Raw genomic sequence first — 23,183 nt, 5'->3', positions numbered from 1 at the left:
ACTGCTGCGGAGGCTGTATCGACGCTACCCCACTGGGTCCGAGCAGCAGCAGCCTGTGTGGATGCGTGGGGGCATTTGTTGGTTTAGGTTTGGGATTTTATTTTATTTTATTTTTTAATAGAAACATTCAGCGATCTTTCCAACTCGCCGCTCCTCCCCGCGCCCCGCCCTAAGATGGCGCCTCCTCCCGCCCCGCCCTAAAATGGCGCCCGCCTTCCGGGGAGCGGCGCTGAGGTGCTTTCCGGTGGCCCCGATCCGCCATGGCGGCGACGCGGCTGGAGCTGAACCTGATGCGGCTCTTGAGCCGCTGCGAGGCGCTGGCGGCGGAGCGGCGAGACCCCGAGGAGTGGCGGCTGGAGAAGGTGAGGCGCGGCCCGGCCGTCCAGGGGCAGCGCGCCGAGGGGCGAGACCGGCCGGGAAAAGCGGGCGGCCCGGGAGCCCCTCTCCCCTCAGCAGCACGGTTCGCCTTCTCGAAATAAACTGAGGTAGCGGGTGTTTTATAGTGTTAAAATTTAAGTCTTTCTCTCAGGCGTGCTGCAGCCTCTGCCAGGCAGAATGTATCTCGTTAATGCTGACAACTCAAAACCTTTTTCTCCCCAGTATGTGACAGCTCTTGAAGACATGCTCCGAGAGCTGAAGAAGCAGTCCAGGTGAGATGCCCTTTGAAGAACTGAGTGTCCCGCATTGCCAGTGGTCTCTTACCTGTAAGCCAAATGTACCCCCCAAGCACCAGGAATATGTACGCTTCCCTGTGGAGATACCTGTCTGTTAAGGGGAAATAGTGTGTGTGCAGCAGGCACCATCCAGCACCCCAAGGAGCTTTGCAGCTCAGTCATGGTTGCAGACACTTTCCTTCATAGAATCATAGAATGGCTTGGGTTGGAAGGTGCCTCAAAGATCATCAGGTCTCGGCCTCACGCAGTGTTCTTGCTCCTCTGGGCATGCCGTGGCCTGAGCCATCAGCATCCACAGTGCCCTGGAAAAGGTGACTCGTGGGGGGTTGCAGGAGTGTTCCCAGCTTGAGGCTATTTCTTCTTTGAAGAACCATGTGCTGTTTTGTTTTATTTGAAAAGTTACCTAAGTAATAGAAAGTGCTGAGGCTTACTGGTTCTCATAGTTGTTTTTTTTTTTTTCAATTCCAATAGCAAGCCTGCCCCAGAACTGCTGAATGAATACTCTCGCAAAGTGGACTTCCTAAAGGGACTTTTAGAAGCTGAAAAATTGGTAAGATATATTAGTTCAGCTTGAAAAGACTTTAAAAGTATTCTCTACTAATTTTCTCCTTGTCAGCTTGTTTCTATGTTTCCTTTTGTTTTATATCTCAAAAATAACACTTGTTTAAAATCTGATCAGGTACTCCCTGATAAAACATGTATGAATATATTGTATTTTGTTAAAAGGGGGTATTGTATGAATTCTGAAACTTCTTTCTTACTTTTCAAAAAAACATAGAATGCATCTTGCCAGTACCTTCCGTGCTTCTTTGATGTGAAATCTAGGGGCAGGTACTGTCTGTTAGGCCTCATCCCTCTTGTACAGTACCGTGTAGATCTGGAGAGCTATGAAATACTAATAAGCTGATACTGTCAGTGCTGTTGTTCACATTGACTTCACTGTTTTGTGTGAAGCAGCTGTGGAAGTGCTTCCTTAATATGTTGGTCGCATATCTAGGTGGCCTTGCAGTGCAGGATGTGATGTTTGTGACTTTTTTTCATTGCTGCTTCTTACTTATAGAGTTCATCAACTGAAAAGGCACTGGCAAATCAGTTCTTGGCCCCTGGACGTACACCTACAACGACCAAAGAGAGAACCCCAGCTACCAAAACGGTTCATCTGCAGACAAAAGCTCGTTGCACAGGCAAGATGAGGAGTGAGCTGCTTGGTACAGTATGTTTTGGTGCTGCTGCTTCTTTACTGTTAGTTTATAGATTGTCTTGTTGCATTCAGGTGCCTTTGGTGGCTATGCCTCTGGTGTGTCCTAGGCTGGGTGGGGAGTCACCATTATTTTTGGTTTGGGCACAGGCACTGTGCTGCCCCTGGAGGTCTTTGAATACGTTACAAGCATTTTCACTTGCCCACTGTAATCTGTGTTTTCTTTCTCTTTTTGCTTTCCAGGATCCCTTGGTTATCAGTGGTAAGTTTAATCTCTTGTTCTTTTGAACAGTAGTTGACTTGAGTCTGACAGGGAAAGAAAGAGGAAGATCAGGTATTAGATATTGGCCAAAGTGTACTTTTAATTTAGTGGCTCGCTTCTTTTTCAAGATCGAAGATGAGAGGAGGAAACAAAAAAAAAACACACAACCATTTAATAGGTGAAAGCGTAAGCACTCTTATCAGTGTGGCAGAAGGGATTTGCAGGAACCTATTTTTCCAGAATTCATGCTAAAACAGGTGTTCTAATTATAGCATTAGAAAGGACAGTTCATGTTTACTGTTGCCCCTGTTCTCTCCTGCTCCGAGCAAATTACGTGACCGTAGCAGCTCAGAGTAGGTGTTGTTCAATTCCTCTGAAACATACAGCCATGTTATTCATGTAGGGAACCGGTAGGAATTAATTTGTGGTTTCCATAGCTACTGTTACAGTGGCTGGAACTAGGCCAATCTAACGTGTCCTGAAAGAGAACACCAAGAAAAAGAACACACGGGCTTAAACCATGCCCTCAGGGATATGATTCATCTGGTTTTTTTTCTGTTAACCAAACGTGTGATCTTATGAGTTCTCTTTTCCCTGTGGAAAGCAGGTAGGCATTTGAAATTCATATTCCCTAGCGTAGAGGGTCAAGTGGTATTAAATCCTCGAACATCCGAAAATCCCTCACAGAGAACTTGTTTCTTCAGCCTATGATTGCATGGGATTTTATAGTGTGCCAAAACACAAATTTTACTTGTTTTCCAGATTCTGAAGAGTTGAACATAAGGAAGCGGAAGTAAGTCAAAATTTCTCGTTCTGATGCTCTGTGCTTTGGGAACTGCTTTGCCAGTGACCTTTAAATCACAAACACACTGCCATTCGGGTGAAGTGCCTGTTGGTAGAAACCTAAATATAATGACCAGCTGATACACATGTTCTTGTCTTGTCAGAGTTGTGGAGTCTGGGGAAACCCTGGGAGATCAATCCACAGGGAAGTACAAATTCCAATCTGCTCTTCTTTGTGCTCTTGCAGAGGCCTTGTGTCTGATGAGAAGCAGTCAGCAGTTGAGCTGGATGCGGTGTTACAGCACCACCAGGACATGCAGGAGAAGTTAGCTGAAGAAATGCTAAGTTTGGCTCGCAGTCTCAAAAACAACACTCTGGCTGCACAGAACGTGATAAAACAAGATAACCAGGTAGTGCACATTACAGTGCTAAACTTATTTTTGCATCCTAGAAGGTTAAACTGCAACTATAGTAAAAACAATAGCTATAACTTGCTTCCAGATTAGATTAGAGTGGGGAGATTTGCAGGCAATATGTCTGCTTCTGTAGCGTAACTGAACCTTTTCTGTGTTGTAAGAAACAGTGGTGAGAACTTTCAAATCAGAATGCCTGAAACTGAAAGGGTTCTGACTCCAGGAGCTGGTAAGCTTCCGTAAATGATATCATATTTGGAACTGCTGGTACTTGACTTTGAAAACCGGAACTCTTTAAAATAAATTAAATCTATTTGTAAGGACCTTGTTTTTACAATTCAGTCACAGGTAGTACAGTCATCCCCACATGATAAGAGTTCTCACCATTCAGGTTTGCCAGCAGCATTTCATCTAAATCCTGGGCAAGCTTAGTGCATTTTATTGCCTGTGTACATCATCTGATAAACCATTTGTTCTCTTTGCCCCCCAGACACTATCGCATTCTCTCAGGATGGCAGACCAGAACTTTGAGAAGCTCAAGGATGAATCTGACCGCCTTGAACAGCATGCAAAGAAATCAGTCAACTGGCTATTATGGATAATGTTAATTGTAGTTTGTTTTATATTCATCAGTATGATTCTCTTTATCAGAATTTTCCCAAAACTAAAATGATTTTTTAAAAACTGCCACAAGTGTAGTTGAAGGGCTCAACTGGTGTGATAACTGTCAGTAATCAATTTTTTGCCACCTGTCATGGCCTGAAAGAGGCTGTCCAGGGTCTACCCTTGCATCTTTCTTGTGCAGTCAGTGGATTTGGTGAAACCACGGGGAGCATTTTCTGTGTTTGGATACTTGGTTCCTTTTTCTACTTAGTTAATAGTGCCTACTGAGGAAAGAACAGAGATAAAGACAGCAATTTACACTGAGCTCTGAACAAGTTTCTTAGCAGATAGATACAGTCCTCTCGTTTTAATGTGGTTGTGGCAAACGTTATGACTCCTGTAAAAGGCATTTACTCAATAGGAATATAAATAGCGCCTAGGTGAAGTCTTTAAAATTGTTTTTTTTTTTTACAGCTTTACTGTACTGAACTAGGATCTTGATGCCAACAGGATATTTAATTATGAGGTTGTGTACATATACAGCTGTAGGGTGTAGGAAAAGAACGCTGCTATTGAGTTGCTGGCCTGGCTTGGATTCAGAGTGTGTCGACAGGTAAAATTATTCTCAGGCTCACCTTCTTCCCAGATCAATGTTTGTTTTTGCAGTCGTCTTCAGTTTAGAAGGGCTGAATTTGCATGCAGTTGCAATGTTTGCTCCCCTTTTTGTATGCACAAATGTTCTCGCTCAGTGGCAGTTATGTTGATGCTCTTGCATCAAGAAAACACTGTGACCCTGGCACCGTAGAACAGTACACACAGTACTCTCCGTATGGTATAGGCCTCACCTGTACAAATATTTTTTCACTGTAAGAGGAAGGCGAGGGAAGCTGGTATCTTTAAGACAGAAATAAAAAGAAGAAAAAAAAGTCAGCCACTACCATTTGAGATAAATTCTTCTCATCAGGAGTTTTCTTGTCAAAGCAGTATTTTTTTAAGAGATTACTACAAGAAAATAAAGATTGAAATAAACTAGAGAAAAAATTTTGAAAACTTAATACTGGAAAAAAAAATAGAGCCTGCAATAAAGGTTTCCTGTAACAGTTTAAGAGCCGTTTTCTGGAGCTTGTCATAAGCTAGAAGCAAACCTGGAGCACTAATCTGCAAAACATTGCTGTTTTCATGCATACACTGTTTCACATTGAGGAAGAAAAGAGCAGTCCATGACTCCAAAATGTTTTTTTTTTTTGCCATTTCTTTTGCTGTCTTTAACCACTAGATGGGGTATTTTAGGCTTTTGTGTTTGGTCATCACAGCAGCCCTAGGCAAAAGGAAGGTGAGGGAAAAGCTCTGTCACAGCTGATTTCTTATGAAAATTCAGCTGCTTCTTTGAATGTATCCCAGTAAAGGGGACACACTGTTTCAGAATTGCTTTTTGCTCCTTTCAAAAACATTGTGTTAATGAAAACAATTAACAATGTTACAGAAAGTATTTTTGTTCATTTAACAGCATGCTTCCAATTTATTATGCCAGCCATTTATAATTACCAAATGAGTGATTATACAACAAAGTACAGCTTTTTATTTTAGCTACTTATCTATGTGATAATGCTGATTCCATTCCGTAAGCCTATTACTTACCTTCAACTTAATAGAAATTTATAGTTGTAGCAATCCATTTATGGACGTTGCTACTTTATAGTTCATGAAAAACTTCTGGGAAATGTTTGACTTTTCACTGTGCTTCGTTAGTGAATGCTGGGTCACCAAACTATTTTTGAATTCTAATTGTTTACTACTTTGCCTGCAGGCATTTCAGTGCTGAGCTGTTCTTTTACAGCAGAGGTTGAATGCACAACTGTAATTTTTTTGTATGAGATAGTGGAATGATACAACATTAATCCTTCATCATTGTCTATAACATTTCCCCTTTAATACTTGAAATAAACTGGTTTTTTTTCCAGCTTGCAAAAGATGTGGTGCTTCATTGCAGACAAGTTTAAAGCTGAGTTTTGCTACTGACCACGTAACTTTTTAGCGCTTCTAAATTAGGAGTTCAGTTGAAATGAGCCGAGCTGGAAGGGAATTACCAGTGGTAGCTTGCGCCCAGGAAACATTTAGTCCTCCAAGTCAGCAGCAATTCCTTTACAAAGAAGAAAATCAGTTAGTTTAGAAAATCAGTTCAGAAAGAGATACATTTAACTTTTGACCGTTGACATTTCGTAGGTGTTTGTTGTTTTGATGGAGAAACTGCCGGAACGGAGATTGAATTCCGTAGCTACTGACACCTTTTGTGATATCTCGCATGACCATTGAGCAGAGTGCCTCCAGCACTGCGCTGAGCTGCTGGTTACCTCTGACCCAGTGGAAGAATGTTACCTTCTGCACTGGCAAACCAAACGGATTAATTGCCTCAGTGGCCAGCAATCTGCCTGCACACAATGACTGCTTTGTCAATTGGCAGTTGCAGCCTTTGCTTTTCTTAAGTTCATTTAGTAATTATAGTAATTCAAAAACACTTTGAAGATTTGTGCCAGTAGTATTTAGAACAAACAATCACTCATGGCTTTGCGACGTTTCATAGATGGAGTGATAGTTTTTTATTTTTGACTAACGTATGGGTGGTGGTTGTACGATCTGTGACTTCAGACCTCAGCTCAGTTTCATAGCATGGGGCTCAGATGTGCTTCTCTTCACAGGATAATGTTATATATAGAAATGGCTTTCAGAGGGTTGCAAACATTGTGAAGTGAGAATTGCCTAACTTTCCCAAAAGCTTGGGAAATCCAAATGGAGAGATGTTTATCGGGCATAGGGCTGGGCCTTGGTTGGCTTCTTGGCAGACTAGCTACTTTCAGGCAGCAAGTAAAAAAATAATAATAATAATGTTTTAGAGACTTGGGTCATGTCAGGCTGGTGAATGCAGTGTTTCTGAGACTGGCAGCAACAGTAACTACGGGTCACTCCAAGCTTTTCTGGCAAACATTCCTGGTGACAGACTCTTACATATGATTACAGCTGGGTTTGATAATTTGGAAGGATTTTCAGAATAGTTAAGCTGTCAGAAAGGATTCACGAATGGTAGGAGCAGAATACTGTATACAGTGGTTCCTATGGCTGGGTAATTTCTAAGCTTGTTTTGCACGTATGCTTCCTTGGCTTTATTTTACAAAGCTTCTGTGTATCAGACTTCATAGGTTGTGAGCAGCTTTCTAAAACTGCCAGCTACTCTGCTAATGGGGTATTTAGTAAAAGAGGAAAGTGGGGACAGGTGAAGGTCTGTTTGTGACTGCTCATCGTGTGATACTGGACCAGTCATCTCCATTCTTGTGCTCTCTGCTACGAACCTGAAACGAAACCTCAAAATCAAAGTGTTACGATTAATAGTACAAGCATGAAAAAAATTGAAACCATAATAACATAGCAGATAGGAACAGAAAATAATAATCAGATCTCTTGGTCTACAGCAGAGTGCTGATGCCATTCCAGAGTCCTACAGCCCAGTGCAGGACTGGCTGATAGTTCTTGTCCTGATCTGCCACATTGCTGAGGCTTGGTGTGCGCTCACCGTGTGTTCCCACTGAACAAGAGTGACATTAAAAACCAACGAAGCTAAATCAATACCACCTGTCACATGAGACCACTGTGACATTTCTGGCACGAGTGCTACCTCCTAATAGGAGATGGAAGTGGGAAGCAGCAGCAGCTAGTGAATAATGGATTAGATATGCTTGATTTGTAACATTTACAAAGAAAGGGTGTGTCTCCTAGCTACAGAACAAACTGGTTATCAAAACGGGAACTCGAAGTTCTGTCTCTAAAATGCAAAACGTTTGATAAAGCAGTGTGAAGCATTGAGTTATGGTTTGCTGAACCCTGCTATGCTGCCCAGAGGGCTGTTCCTCCAATTTTGACTTGTGGACTAGCAAAAAAAAAAAAAGTGCATTAATAAAAAAAAAAAAAAAAGAACTCTAGATTAGAACTGGTGTAGCCAGTTGGTCGCCTGGGGCACGGCATGTCCATACTATGTATTAGAGAGTGACGCTGCTGCAGCCACTAATTTGCACGTGGCTGCTGATAGAGAACAGCATGCCTGGCAGCAGTGGCGTAGGTTGTGCAAACTAGATGCGGGGTTGGCTTAGGTGTGCTGTGAGGAGCTGTAGGAAAGAATGGTGGGGAGGCCGGAGGGATGTGGGGGCCAGCTGGGTACCCGGCTGCTAGGCGGCTGGGCTTGCTCATGCAGGTTACCAGCGCTGACTTGTGGTTGTACCAATAAAGAAAAACGTAGTTGAATAATTTGATGCTGAATCAAAACGAAAACTTTCTGACAAGGAATGGAAAGCAAATTGAATATTGCATCTGCTTCTGTGACATCCAAAATTCAGGCTGGGTAAAAACTGAGAATTAAACAGGGCAGCATTGCAGCAGGCCGTGGAGCGCTGCGATTTCCTCTGCATCTTTCATCTCGTTTCTTTGAACTGATGTGGCAGAGAGATGCCCTCTGCCACTTTCACCTTAAGCAAAGGTTGTATTTGCTAATACAACAATAGAATTGTCCAGAAGGATCTGACAGAGTTTCCTGTTTCAACACTAAAAAAAAAAAGGGACTTCTGTCCTTAGCACGTAAAGTGACCGGACCTTCATCCTCTGAGCTTTCTCCCATTGAGAAGAGAGCGTTCACTTATCGGATTTGGTGTGGACGGAAGGAAGGGTAAGAAAGGAACTTTGTCAATCCATGACGTGAAATATTTTATATTAGGAGATTTGGCAAATAGTTCTGTGTGACTCTAAACAGGATGAGATAAATTTTCCAAGGTCAGCTCTCCTGTATTCTCATCTTTTGGGCTAGTCACTTAGAAGTAAATTCTGTAACCTTTACAGCAACATCCTGCCGGTGATGCAGAGACTTAGCTATTGTTGGCTTCAACAGCAGCTCTTCTGCATCTTCAAAGGACAGGAGGCTGAATAATGTGTATGCTGCACGGTGAGAAACTTGTGAGCAGGGAAGTATGTTTGATGAATCAATTTTACTCAATAAAAATAAGGCAACCTGAGCTGGATTCTGTGTGGACCCCTTTTCTTCCCTAACTTCTGTGGGTAACTGTTCACCTAGGTAACTGGAACCTGTTCGTAAGAAACATTGAACGGTGAATGAAGCAGAAAGTGGTAACTCTGCCTCTTAGCTCTGCCTTCTGGCTTGCTGCTGGGCTTTGGGTCACTGAACTAGTTTTCAGCTATTTTGTTCTTAAAACAGAATTACTACCAATGTACCTTCTTGTAAGTCCTTTTGGGTGGAAAGCTTTGTGTTCCTTGAATATTCATAAACTGACTAATTAGCATGGAACTTTAAGTACTCTTGTTTGGCTAAAACAAAAACAAAAAGGCAGTTCACCCAAACACAGACATCTGCAGTGTTTGGTTCCGGTGTATGTTTCATGAGAAAAAGATGTTTTGTTTTCAGGCCATCGAGCTTTCAGCAAGCTCAGTATCTCGGCAGTCTGGAAGCCAAGCTGTGTTATCTCTCCACACGTAGTTGCCAATACGAGGATGTGACAGAGCTCCGAGGGCAGCGTGCAGACTGTTGCATTCGGTACGTCCGCGCTGCTGCAGACAGCAGGCCCTGGAGATAAAGCCTTGAAGAACTGTCCTGTTGGTGCCTAAACAGCTCGTCCTCAGCTTTGTTAACGTGAACAGGAGAAAGCTAAATGGGGATGGTGATAAAGCAAGCAGCCTCAGCCCTCTCGGAAGGTTGGGAGTAAGGTTGAGCCAGTTTATGATGAAGTCATCTTCCATACTCAATGCAAGCCAGCTCATTCGTGCAAAAGTGGTTCCTTTTCTAGGGATGTTACTGCCTGGGGCGGGCTTCCAAGGACTTCAAGTCCTAGCAGCATTGATCTGGAGGGGCTGGGATCTGGTTAGAACGTCAGCACAGTTGGGCTGGTTTGACACGGAGGCATTCGGTGGACAGGGTGGCAGGCCTTCCAGCTTTTCAGTCTCAGAAAAGGAAGCTTGGGACACGGCTGCAGAAAGATTGTTTTCAGCCTTTGTGGACTACAGTAAACCACGCACATAGAATGCAAAAAAAAAACCAAAACTAGTTCAAGGTTTGGTCTGATTTTTTGGGGGAGGGAGAGAAGAAGACACGTCAGTGGGGGATGAGGGACAACAATATACGTCAAAGTACTTCTTCTGTACTTGAGGCTGTACCAGATGTGTCATGTTAAAATAACAATCTGAAACAAGTGTTGTGCATGATAACAACATGCTCGTAGCCCTTGACTATTGTATTCTTGTTAATTTGTTAATAAGCAAAGGATAAGGGCCTGCATTTTTTTTTTTAAAGCAGTGAAGGCCGTGGTTTGGAGGTCACTGACCCTGCAGACATTCTGCACCTTTATGAAAGGAGATGCTAGGCATACAGCTGTATTTGCTGTTTATCTGGTTTGTTTGTATCTTTAGTCTGTCCTGTGATTCGTGGCAGCTGTTGAAGTAACTGTAGAGCAAAGATGAATAATGGGACAGTTTTTTGGGGGGATTTCAAAAGAAACAAGGCTTTTGATGGAGCCTTTAAACTTACAGCATTATCTCGTGATGTACTGCTTTCACACTGTACAGTATTTAAGATGTTTATTATGTATTATCTCAGCTGAAATTCCAAAGAAGGCAAAAAAAAAAAATGAAGTATGTTTTTCAGGAAAACACTACAACGGAGGACATTTCGGGTTCCAGCTCTGAAAGTACCATAAGAATTTTGTCACACTGATTTTCTAAATAGTGTAAAAGGGAAAAGACCGCCTTCCAAATGCACTGGGGATTCCCATAGGCACAAATAGTAACCTGGCTAGTACTTTTTGTACATTTTTGTAAATTTTGTCCTACAAAAATATTCTTTACCTCATGCAAGTGTACACTGTTCAGGTATTGTAATTCTAGATCTCTTCCTGTATCAAAAAATGTTAAAGGTCAGAAAAGACAATATTATTTCAAAGTTCCATACCCATGTTCTTTGTCTTCTCTAGCAGTCCGTTCTTATGAGATTTGTTTAAGTAAGGAACTGACAAAAGTAGTCTTTGTGGGGTCTAGTAGAGAGTCTTCACAGAATCACACTATCTATATGTATTTATTTTTTTAGGACAACTCAGAAATGAATCCCCAAAAGTTTGTGTCACAGCTCTTAGACATTTCTCACTGCTTATTTATAAGTTATTTTAACTAAAACATAAAACATATGTGGAGGGGAGAAAGAACCGTTAATGTTGTTTAAGAAAGGAGTTGTATTTAATATATCAAACTTGTGATTTTTAGTAGATTTTCTTAAATTGGAAGTTAGCTGCAGTTCCTGATCTTCTCTATTAGAAAAAAAACTACTAAACAGGTGCTGGCTTAGTTTCCTAGAGCCCACATTGCTACTGTTGGTTTATCTGATTGCAAAACTAGTGTACTGTAGCATGATGAATATGTAGCAGTGACTGTATGGGAAAGATGCTGGAAAGATTGCACGCTGATGTTCTTAATCAGTAATTAGAAACTAAAAATAGTATTTTAGCAAAAGATAATAAATCTGTAGCCTTTAATCCTCCTGTGCCAATCTGTAAGCTGATATCATTATTACATGAAAGGCAATGAGAACATAAGTGAGTAAGCAAAAGTAGGTTGCTATTACAGTCACATTATAAATTCCACATAGCCCAAACTGTCTCGGTGATGTTTGGCTCTCTCTGCTTTATGCAAAGTCTATAGTCATAAGGCAGGTTAATTTGCAAGCACAGAACGCGTAGTTTTGGTGTCTGTTTCCATTCCTTTGCTGTCCTTACTTCCTGGAGCACTCTTTAGAGAAATGAGTTAAGTTCTGAGTCTCCTGTGCACCTGTGAGTTGTAAGTAGAAGGGAACATTTGAGAAAATGGCAACAAGAAAATGTGTTCCCATGATGGCAGTTGCGACACACCAACAGGCTCAATCAACAGCTAATGTGCTGCGCAGATACACATTGTCTCTTGCTATAATAATCACAAGAGAAGGCATCCCCACTTAAACAGGGCCCTTTCATCTAAACATTTAAATACTTTGCAAACGCTGAGATGTAGTTATTGCTACACAGGTACCATCAGGGTTGATATTGTTTACGCTGAAGTGATTCAGTAGAATCAGGCCACTGACCTTATTCCATCCAACTGGGACATCTCAAAGAATGTCAGCGTGAGCTATACTAAAACAGCTGTGATTTCATACACTGTTCCTCCTCCCCTTCACAACTCTGTAATATCCCTGTGGCAACTGCAGCAATTCTTTAAATGGAAGAGTAACACAAATATTTCAAATGGTGCACACTCTCTTAAAGCAGTTCAGTGTCTGGAAAATGGAGCCAAGGCACAGTGCTGGTGCTCCGCTCACCCGTGGCCTGCCTAATGGTCCGCTGAGCAAGAAATGCAATGCAGAAGTGGGGTTTGTTGAAAGCTGATGGTGTGGCAAAGATTTGAAAGACAACTATATTTACCAAGTGTTTTTGAATGAAAAAAGCTTTATTCCTCCAGTTTATATAACTCCATCTCCCAGAAATGGGTGAAAGCAAGCGCCAGGTAAAATTACTGGAAGGTGCCAGGAAACGTACTGTAATGGCTTAGTGCAACTACAAAGCACAGATGATTAAAAAAAAGGAGGAAAACAAATCAGACGCCGAATGCCCCTGGCGAAAGGGGCTGACATGGCTAACCCTGAACACGAGCTCTTCACAGCTGGGCCCCCTTTCCTCACACAGAACTACCCTGCCGAAAACCAGCCCGATCTTGACCTCCAGCCCCCCAAAATCGCCTTTTTCCCCCCCCGAGCCGAGCTGCGGGGCCGTCCCCGGCCCCCGTTCCCTCAGCGCCGCGGCCCGGCAGGTGGAAGCCGCCGCCCCTCCCCCGGCCTGTCCCGTCCCCTGCCCGGCTCCGCGCCGCCTCTTGCCGCCGCCCCGCTCCTCTCCCAGCTGACGGGGGCAGCCCCTTGTTTACCGGCTAGGGCAGGCAGCCGCCAGCCCGGCCTGCGCTGCGAGGCGGCCGCCGCACCCGGGACCGGCAGGGAGGAGCACGGGGCCGCCCCGCTTCCTCGGCCGGCCGCTATTAAAGGGGGTGGGGGGGCCCCCGGCGGGTCCCTCGCCGACGATGCGAAGCCCGGCCCGGCCCCCGCGCCCGCCCCGCGGCCTCTGATTCGCCCCAGCCGGGACGCGCCGAGCCGCGGCGGCCGCAGGGACGCGGGCATGGCACCGAGAGGAGCGGCGGCGGCGGCGCTGGCCGGGGCCGTGGTGCTGCTGCTGGCGGCCTGCTGCGGCCGCAGCCGCGGGGAGAGTGAGTAGGGGAGCGGGGGCGCGGCCTAGGCGGGCGGCGGGGGGCCCCGGCCGCGGCCCCGTCGCCGTGAGGGGGCGGGCGGGCGGCTCGGTCCCCGCCGCCAGCACCCTTTGGACCTGGCGAGCGCCGCCGAGCCCAGGCCGCGGTGGTGTGGGGACGGCGGCCGGGGCGGCTCGGTCGGGGCCTGCGGGTCCCTCTGGTGCCGGAGGGAGGGGAACGGGGTCCGGAGCTCTCCCCCCGGCAGCGGCTCGGGTGACCTTCAGGGCTCGCTGGGGTGTTTTCGGCCCCAAAGTGCCGAGGGGCCGTGAGGGGGGGGGGGGGGCTCGGAGGCGGTCGAGATTGGAGCGGGGAGGGCAGGACGGCGGCTGGAAGGGCTTGGGGCCCCCGCTGGGTGCCCGGGTTGCCGTGGTGTTTACTCACGGGCACGCCGGGAACCTCCGGCTCCGCCGCTCGGCTGTTTCTCCAGACGCTGAGGGTGTCAGGGTGCTGCCCCTGCCCGGGCTGCCCTCCTCTGCCTGGCCCCCCGGCCGCAGGGAAGGGCATCGCTCCCCTCCCCGGCTCCTGGGGGGGGAACAAGACGCTGGCTGTGGCTCCCTGACACTTCTCTTTTAGGCTGGTTTCAAAACGAGCTCCAGTTTCAGGAGGCTTGTAGCGTGGCGAGGCTTAGAGTTGGGAGGTTTTGTCATTAACCGCAGGAATACTTGTAGGTAATCTTTCAAATCCACAAGTATTAAAGGGGGATAAAGCTCGAAGGTAGGGATCTGTGCTTAAACAGCGACTTGTAAAATGCGAGGCAGGGATCTAAAGATGGTGAATTGGAGGTGGCGAGCTCGTGAAATTAATGGCTGATGTGAGTTTAAGCCTTAGGAGCTGTTTTGATGGGCTGTATTGAATAAACTTCCTTAAGAAGCTGCTCCAGTGAGAGGTTTTAATGTTGGATGATGATTATAGTTGTATTTTTTTTTTAATATAAGGAACATACTTATTTAAAGAGAACTAACTGGATCCTCAAATTGTCTATCCTGTAGCCCATCCTGTAATCTACCTGTTAGCTTTCCCACCAGAAAAGGCCACAGCAAGAGAATTCCGTCAAGTGCAGACGAGGCAATCCTGAGCATTTTCAAAATGGGGGTGATACTGAGAGAGTAAAGCAGGGCGTACCTTTGAGACAGCCTCGTTTTTTCCAGCAATCTGACAAGCTACGTATTTCAAAAACACCTAATTCCTACCTCATACAACGCTGTTACATTAGAAGCCTTTAAAAGAGACTGCGGATATGTTTTTAATTTGGGAGGGTAAGTTATAGCTGGCAAGCATGTACAAACCCGCCCATCACCGACAGAGGAATGGAGAAGGTAGTTGACATATAGCACTAATAATAAATCCATACACAACTTTAGTCCAGCAGTTCCTAATTTGAAAACATTATTATTACCACCACACTGAAGCTTTTTATTTATTTATTTACTTACGTGCTTAAAAGCGTATTCTGCCTCTTTGGTTGCAAGTGTGAGTACGATCGTAACTGCTTAATCTGCTGTATTGCTGCGCGGTAGGAAAATATGCTCTACAATTTATGGATGGAGAGACAGGAGCGATGTACAGGACATAAAAGCAACATCTGGGGTGGAATATTTTTATGTCATTCACGCAACACGGATACTTTTCAAAGTATCTTACAGGCTGTTTGGACAATAAGTTCCCTAATTCAAAAGGTTTTCAGCTACTTTGATGTTTGACTCCATTTTCTGAGAATGATTAGATCATACAGCATCACAGCGTGGATTGAAAACAACACGCTAACGTGGAGGCCTGCATCAGAGTGGCTGGAAGGGTAAATGCATGCACAATAGTTGCATAAGCAAACAAGTTGTTCCCTGAGCAACGGAACTAATGAAGTCTGCTTTCTTGGAGATTTGCGTCCTGCATTCAGTACGAGCGTGCCCCATGATAACGCTGCTCTCCAGTGACAATATTCCCCGAGCTCTGAGCCTAACCATGATGTTTCTTGTGCCACGTATCTTTCTCTTCCCTCTACTGTTTTAGACAATGCCGGTGTTCCTCTCGCATCTGCTAAGAGCTGGGGCAAAAGCAGCGTATAGTGTGTTGAGCAGGCGAACTGGATGGAGGGTTTCTTCACTCTTGATGCTGTCTTTTGATGGAGATGCTGAGGGTTTTCCTCCTTAACCCATCCCCGGTTTTCGTGTGTTTGGGAATCCTATGCGTGCGTGCTCTCTTCCTCTTTTACGTTTGACTTAGTCGGGTTCAGACGTGGCTGAGAGGAGTAGAAGCAAGGGTTAAGGAAAGGAGACCAGACCTGCTCACAACATGAAGGTGGATACGTCTTTTTTAGTTAAGAAAAGCAGGTTTGGCTTTTTTTTTTCTTTATCACTGTGTAAACATAATGCAACTTCTTGAAGTAAATCTCACGCATGACTCACACAGCAGTTCATCAGTTGTGGTATTCAGGGTGGGATTTACCTCACCTGGTCTTAGGCATCTATCAAAGGAGCAATATACTTTGGGCTCCTTTTGTAATTAGTAGAAAGCCAATCAATACTGTCACTAGAGGTTAGAGTATGCTTCCTTCTCTTCTAAGCTCTTCACCTGAAGCTGGTTGTTGTACTTGCACGCTGTTGCTGGTGCTGGGAGTTAGAAATCTAGCTGAGTTCTCTGTGCTGAAGTTAGGTGGGACAAAATCCACTTTTTTCTCCTTTAGTAATGGCCTTTTAAAATCATTTGTCTCGGTGTTGTTATTTCTGATTCATACGGGGTCTTTTTGTCTGCTCATAAAACTTAAGAGACCAGCTTCTTAATGAGTTTAACGTTGAGAGATTCGGTATAGAGTGAAATGTTGCTCCTGGGAGTTTAAAGTAGGAAGAGTAGCTGCAGCAGGGCAGTGTCAGAAGCAGGCGACGACCATGTCCACCAGCCACCCCAGGGTGCCCTCGCTATTTTAGAGAGAGGCAGTGCATTCACTGAGTAGTCTGCAAAAGCCCACAGGCTTTCTGGCGGTCGATTTTTGGGGTGGCCGTTTCGTAGAACGTAAGTTATGTTAATGTGGACAATCGAATCCCAAAATCTGCTGGCACTGACCTCTGCTCGTCGCTCTGATGGATCTCCCGTGGTCCTGGGATGCTGTCGTTCCAGCACTATCCCTTCCAGTATCTTTGCTTGGAAGACGCAGCAGCACGAGCCTTGTTTTTCACCAGTGTTTTGATTTGAATGTGGAGAGCGTGACGTTATCGTAAACCAGGCTTTATAGGCAGACCGGGAGGTTATGTATGCTTTTGGCATTAAAGAAAGCAACCTCCGTGACAGGTTGGCCCTTAGTTCAGGAACACTGGCTTGCGTAGTGAAAGATAACAGCCACCCGAGATGTTATCCGAGCAGGCTGCAGGTTCACAAACAGCCTCACTTTCGAGTGCGTTTCTGAATTTGCTTCATTGCTCAGATCTAAATGGCTGAGGTGCAAAACCAAAGCTTAAAAACAAATGTTTTGCTATTAGATATCTTCTGTTTGTTAAACTGTTACTGTGCTAGGCTAGAAGCTGGCTTGTGGTCCTTTCTGCTGGCCTGTCCCTTAACAGGATGTTTTCCTGTCTCAATTATCCCAAGAAACACCTAAAAGCCCATTTCCCAGTTTCCCAATACCTTCCGTGTACAAGTCAGCGTTCTATAGAATTGCCAAGTTTTTGACTTAATCAGTGAGTGCAATTTTTCCTAAATAATTCCTTTATTCAAGTCGGTAGCGAACGCTATAAAACGTGCAATTAACTAATGGTTATCTTAAATGGTTTATGTTCCTTCTGTGTAATCCTACATCATCCTGGTCTCGATTGTTCAAGAGCCAGAGCTCTAAAGCAGTGAATCATTAAGGTCTGGTATCCAGCTAGTTTACTATAAACAAGGCTTAAGTTCCAGCTATTCCCTCGGTTAGACTGTATCTCCAGAAGTAACCTCTGACATCAGATCTCATTTCTTCATTCAGCACTTGAAGGTTGTTATCAAACTAGTTTGTTCGAGAGGCTTGGTTGGCATCCTGGGATTTTTTTGTTTGTTTTTAAAAAAAAAAAACATGACTTGCAACTTTTTTCTTGGGGGTCTGATGCGTCTATAATGATTTTATTATTATTATTATTATTGTTTTTTAAGTTATTTTGCATAGCTTAGTAACTAGGGATGGAGGAATGTTTCTTCTCTGGCAGCGTAGTGGTGTACTGCTGGACGTGGAGCCTGTTTCTGCTGAAATGTAGGAATCTGTGTTAGTAGGGATTTTGCCAGTAGCTTGAACAGGAATAGCATTGGGCCTGCTATTAGGGAATCAGTTTGAGATTGTTATTTTGCTGAAAGCTGATTTCTGTATTTTTTTTGAACCCAGCTTGTCTGTATTACAACCAACTCCTCAACTTTGCTCTCCTGGGATCACACCTGACTAGCCTTCGTACTGAATCACTAATTCCCCTGTCCCTGCAGAAGGAATACTGCTGAGAGAAGCTGTGGAAAGCCACTTACTACTTTGCTTAAAACTGCTTCTCGTTGTCTTGGTAACAATAAATTTATGGGCGACTTCAGCAGCTGCTGCATGAGCAGAAGATGCAAACTGCTGAACAGAATTCAAAAGCAGGAAAAAGATCGAGGACCCTACAGCAGAAAAACAGATTTTGTTTCAGATAGGTGTAACTCCTTCTCCTTGATCCCCGAGGAATTAAAAATGAGGTTTAGATTCTGTGGTGATATTTATCACTTTAAACTGAAGTAGATAATGAAAAATAATTCTTAAATGTAATTTTCTCTGAATGTGGAAAAAGCTGGATAAAGCCCCTTAATCTTTGTAGATTTCCAATCATAGTAGCCTTTTATTCAATTGTTTGTTTCGGAAACGAGCATGTGATTTGATTTAAATTCCTTTTAAGTTTCTCTGCCAGGCTAACGTTGCGGTGTTTGACATCTCCTTCCATGAAAAGGGCTTGGGCAGAAGCTCCCGGTGCTGGAACCCCCTAAGGCCAGCAGACAACGTACCGGTTTATTACATGCTATTGCTCAGGTTTGAAAGCAGCCGAGTTTGAATAACTCGGGTCACATCCTGGTCTGCCAGGGCGTGTGGAATCTCCTGTCTGGTCTGTGCTGGCAGCGCTGCTCACAAATAATGCTTTCTGTATGAGAGTTTAGAATTGGCCCAAAATACAAAAATAGTTCTAAAGAGCAAACTGAGCTGATGGACTGTGGATGTGTACTTCCAGCTCTGGTAGATCTGTACAAATAATTAACTCTTCAAAATGCTTTGCTGTTTACTCACAAGTATCACCTGTCTCTTTTTAGATTCAGCTTCAGCTAACTTCTTTCACACACCTCATGAAAATGTTTGTCTCAGCCTTTGGCTGCCTTCTCTGCGAGCTGCAGTGGGGGGAATGCTGCAGGTGAGGGTGGTTTGTACCACGCTCGGGTGTCTAAATCTTGGTTTTGGAGGAGAGCAAAACCTTTGAGCTGCTTTCTGGCTGTTTGGACCAGGAGCAGCACGACTTGTTGTGTTAGTGATCTCTAGAAGCCTGTAGTGATGTGGAGCAGAGTCACGAGCAATGCAATTTGACTTCTTTTGAGCATGTAGGAGAGTGGTGAGGGCAGTGCAGAGGATCAGATCGGCCTGTTGCTAGACAGAAGCAGAGGATGCTTTCCAAGAAGCCTCGCTGAATGTGTCCCCGTTCCTCGGCCGAGCAGGGTAACAATTTGCCTGGGTGCTGGGGTGGCGGAGCAGTTCCCTCCCTGGGTAGCTCCTCCAGGCTGGGCTCATCGGCCCTGCTTCTGTCTGACAGCAAGGGTTTCGGACCCTGAAGTTCCCCCCGACAGCATTTGGAGGGCTTCATCCCAATTGTGCCGAATCCTTAGTTCTCATCGTGCTCAGGCTTCTGCCCCCTTCTCCGTGCCGGGGGCTGAGTGCCCGGGGCAGGGCCGGTTTCTGGCGGCTTACCCAATTCCCCTCAGAATGATGAAAGACTCAGATGACTACGCGTAGTGTATAGGTGCTTTTTGTGGCCTTAAGCCATGATAAAAGCCTAGAGCTTTTACTCTCAAAAGTAATTCTTCGGCTGCGGAGTTGAGCTGTATTTTTTTGGCCCGTCCCTTTCTGCAAGGTCTCTGACGGAGCAATTGCTTGTGGGTACCACCTCGGTCAGCTTGCTGTATTTCACCTCTGTGCTTGGCAAGCAGTAATTAAGAAACAAGGAGGTGGATTTTGCATTACCAGATAGTTCTAGCTCCACTGGTCACTCTTACATTAAATTTCAGTGTTTTTGAGAGTTATTGGTCCTTTCCCGAAGAAGCTACTGGCATAAACACAGGATTACTTTTTTCGGAATGATTTTAATCAAGAATGCATATGTATTTAAAATTTTTGACCTTAATAGAAAATATTCTCCTGTGCAATGAAACACACGAGCCTTTCGGTAAGAAATAACATGAGGAGAAGTCCCCAAACCTTCTCTCCTTCTCAGTCTAAGTGAGGCTGGGAATTATTCTGTCCTTCTCCAGATCTTTAGATTTGAATCTTTTCCATTTGGCAGCAGTTGATCAGCGGTGATTATGCTCCCACCAATTGCTCCTTCTTGATTGAATGTCAGGAGCTCGTTAGAAGCTGTAGCGAAGCTAATAGCTTCCCAGCACAGGCAGTTTAAGTTTGGAATAACATACGAATGCGCTGATTTTAATTGTTACTAAAAAAAAAATATCATCCTTCTTACACTGATGGCATTTCTTCTAGGTTTTTCCTTCCCCCATCAGGGCTGACAATTTATTTGCTTCTTGATCTGAGCTTCGGACATGTAACTTTGAGATTTGCAGCTCTCGCAGAAAGGCCCAGGTGATGGGGCCGTGTCGCACACCCCCTCCCTTGGAGCTACCCATCTTAATTGTTTAAAGTAAATAACAAGAAGCCTTCCTTAAACCGAAGCTGTTGCTCCCCCAGTTCTTTGGTCCCCTGGCTGGGATGGACAACGAGCTTTCTGGTCTGCTTCCCATTTTTCTGCAGTGTTTCTTGCTCCTATGTGGTCTTCAGATTTCCTTCCCCACCTTAGGAACACCCGCGATCCCTGGTGCGCTGTGTGCATTAGCTTTTTCTTCCAGAAAGAAATTTATGAAACGGCTTGGATACGGTGCCAAAAATCCTATTGGGCAATAACATTGCTCCGAATCCTATATTAGTGTTGCCAGTTTTATTTTTTATTGCAGTGGAGCAGATTTTTGAATAATCATTAAGACGTTTGCATAGAATTTATTTTTAACCCACACAGCAGTGGTCTTTGTACAGCCATGAGGAGTCAGGCAACTGTAACCATCAAACATCTGGGCATACATTAATTCTGTAAGCCCCGATTTTTGCTGAGTGTGTTCTTGAAGTTTAATTTTATATGCGGTGACAAAGAAAAGTAAACGTGCTGTGCTTTTAACTCTCAAGGGGAGTGTGTGTGTGTGTGGGGGCAAGTCTCTTCTGTAGTCAAAAGAGGACTCCTAAAGTGGGTGCAGTCTTAAAATGAAATAAATATTTGCACCTGGGCAGGTGGAAGTGGTTGTCTTGCACGCTTGTATCACCAGACAGGCTTCCCTTTCCTCTGGCGTTCTCCTAGAGTGTTAAGGGCTGGCTGTATCTTTTATGAAATTTGTTTTTTAAAGGGTTATCGCTGGGGTTTTCATTATGTTGCATGGACATGGTGCTCTAGATTTCCTTACCTGTAATTAGAATTAAAATTTTCCCCATTCAGACTTTTTTCCTTCTGTCCTGACTTTTGCTGCTGCCTGGATTCGTGTTATTCTGTTTCCCTTCTAACCTAGGCTTCATATCGTTGTTTGCTCTGCCACTTCTTTGGATTACTGGTTCTGCTAAACAAACTGTCCAGGTAGTCAAGGCAGGGAGATTTGCAACCTTTGGAAAATAACAAAAAAAACACAACCCAACAACAACACACCTAATCTGAAAAGAATGCTTGGGGCACAAATGACTGGTGCAGTAAATTACTCGCGTCAGCAAAGTCTGGGCGAGAGCCTAGGCTGCATCTTCCGTGTGTATTTCCAGTTTTTTCCCTTCTCTTCCGGAGCACTGCCATTATTCTTTTCCTATCTTCCCCTCCCTGCAACCATTCTAAATTACTCCCTCTAATCCAGTGGCATTAATTGCACAATCTGGGATGAGGTAGGTGTGTCGCTGGCAACTATCTAAAGAAAACAGACTCTGTTGCATAGACACCTCTTACTCTGTAAACGCTGAATGACGTCTGCGGGCTGCTGTTGCCGCTCCGGTCGTGATAGGGGTAATATCCAGCAGCTCAAGATGGCAGAAAAAAATTATGAAATACTCTTTCAGTTCATATTTTGTAATCCTATACCAGGGAGTGTTCCCAACAGTATATTTCTTAACACTCGAAGCGTGCTTTAGTGAAAAAGACCTAGCTGTGTATTCTTAATGTAGTGATATATTAGGGCATGGTCGGAAAAACGGGTGTATTTGGAAAACTGCCTTTTTAAAAATAAATAAATGGCGTTGTTCTTTGCCTTCCAGTTTGCAGAAGCATGGACATTCGCAACAATTTGACCCGGCTGAACATGCTTGAGAACTGCACTGTGATCGAGGGCCACTTGCAAATATTGCTGATGTTTAAAACCAAGCCTGAAGATTTCCGCGAGCTCAGCTTTCCCAAACTGACTATGATTACAGACTACTTGCTGCTTTTTCGCGTGTACGGCCTGGAGAGCTTAAAGGGACTCTTCCCCAACCTCACTGTGATTCGAGGAACCCATCTGTTTTTTAACTACGCGCTCGTCATTTTTGAGATGGTTCACCTGAAGGAGATCGGCCTCTACAACCTGATGAACATTACTCGAGGTGCCGTGCGGATCGAGAAGAACAACGAATTATGTTACTTGTCCACTATCGACTGGTCGAGGATTTTGGATTCTGTAGAAGACAACTACATCGTCGCCAACAAGGACGACAAAGAAGAGTGTGGAGATGTGTGTCCGGGCACTGTGAAAGGGAAAAGCAACTGCCCGCCCACCGTGATCAACGGCATTTTCATCGAGCGCTGCTGGACCCACGACCGCTGCCAGAGAGGTGGGTCTGCGGGGCGGTGAGTGGTGTGCTTTCGCTGTTGGGTTTAACCTCTCAGATCCGTCTGAGCTGAGACGTCAGCTGTTAACCGCCTATGTGAATGAAGTGCCCAAAAATGCTGTGTTTCATTTCTCTAGGAAGTCAGGGACCCCCTAGAGCTCCCAGGTTTAGTGTGCTGTGAGTATAGCTGTTATCTTGTATACTAGTTAGTGGTATTAGTACTTTTGGGGCTTGGCTGTGGGATTAAAAATCCAGGTTGATTGAAAGATGGAAACAAAGCAGCGGGAAAGGTCTTTCAGGAATAAACCTGACTCCGGAAGAGTGCAATTATATTTTTACTGAAACCATCCGGTCATAAAAAGGTGCAAGATAGGTGGATGGGTGAGCAATATTTGCACACAGTGAGAAGCTGGAAGCCAAATCAGACTGGAAGAAAGGGAAAAAGAGAGGACCTGGGCAGTGCCTGCCCACTGCAGGAGTCCTGGGGAGGGAGAAAGAATCGCACTTTCAGGCTTGGGTTTTGGTTCAGAGAGAGAGAGAGAGGTGTGTTCAGAAAGGCAGCTGCTGTCCTAACCCCTGAACTCCAGGTCTGAAACTGTATTAGGGTTGCTTTTAATTTCATAGAGATTTGTTTTTTCCAAACGTGGAGCCGACCTGAAGTTTAGTTTTATTTATATATTTGCTTTGATTTATGTTAAGTCTGACGGGGAGCAAAGTGAATTGAGGTAAAACTGACACATTCAGAGCTGTCTGTCTTGGAGGTAGTGCATCGAAATGAAGCAGTGTGTCCTAAGACGAAATTAGGAAACTTGCGGGCTGGAGAGCATTTCTT

The 23,183-nt window shown here is 44.7% G+C and overlaps 2 protein-coding genes and 1 long non-coding RNA gene across 3 annotated transcripts in view; 2 read left to right on the top strand and 1 right to left on the bottom strand.

The window, feature by feature from the left end:
• Positions 1-187: 187 nt before the first annotated feature.
• Positions 188-5,903, top strand: USE1 (unconventional SNARE in the ER 1). Its single transcript, XM_083811328.1, has 8 exons — positions 188-362; positions 601-650; positions 1,146-1,224; positions 1,735-1,887; positions 2,116-2,134; positions 2,897-2,927; positions 3,165-3,327; positions 3,821-5,903. The coding sequence occupies exons 1-8, from the start codon at positions 261-263 to the stop codon at positions 4,001-4,003; spliced, it is 780 nt and encodes a 259-aa protein (XP_083667454.1). The 5' UTR covers positions 188-260; the 3' UTR covers positions 4,004-5,903.
• LOC310886566 lies at positions 5,285-21,795 on the bottom strand. The gene is made up of 2 exons (XR_014575359.1): positions 13,675-21,795; positions 5,285-6,073 (listed from the first exon to the last, which is right to left on the bottom strand). It is a non-coding gene; the product is annotated as an uncharacterized lncRNA (long non-coding RNA).
• The window catches only part of INSR (insulin receptor), a 56,888-nt gene continuing 46,277 nt past the window's right edge, over positions 12,573-23,183 (top strand). Inside the window, exons 1-2 of the mRNA XM_083811290.1 lie at positions 12,573-13,254; positions 21,803-22,354. Coding sequence (XP_083667416.1) covers positions 12,609-13,254; positions 21,803-22,354 — 1,198 coding nt within the window. The 5' untranslated portion in view covers positions 12,573-12,608. The remainder of the gene's footprint in view (positions 13,255-21,802; positions 22,355-23,183) is intronic.

The sequence above is a fragment of the Anser anser genome, assembly GCF_964211835.1.
Source record: "Anser anser genome assembly, chromosome: 25".
In the NCBI taxonomy this organism is placed as follows: Eukaryota; Metazoa; Chordata; class Aves; order Anseriformes; family Anatidae; genus Anser; species Anser anser.
The sequence above is the reverse complement of the archived record's forward strand: the minus strand, read 5'-3'. Positions and strand labels throughout refer to the sequence as shown.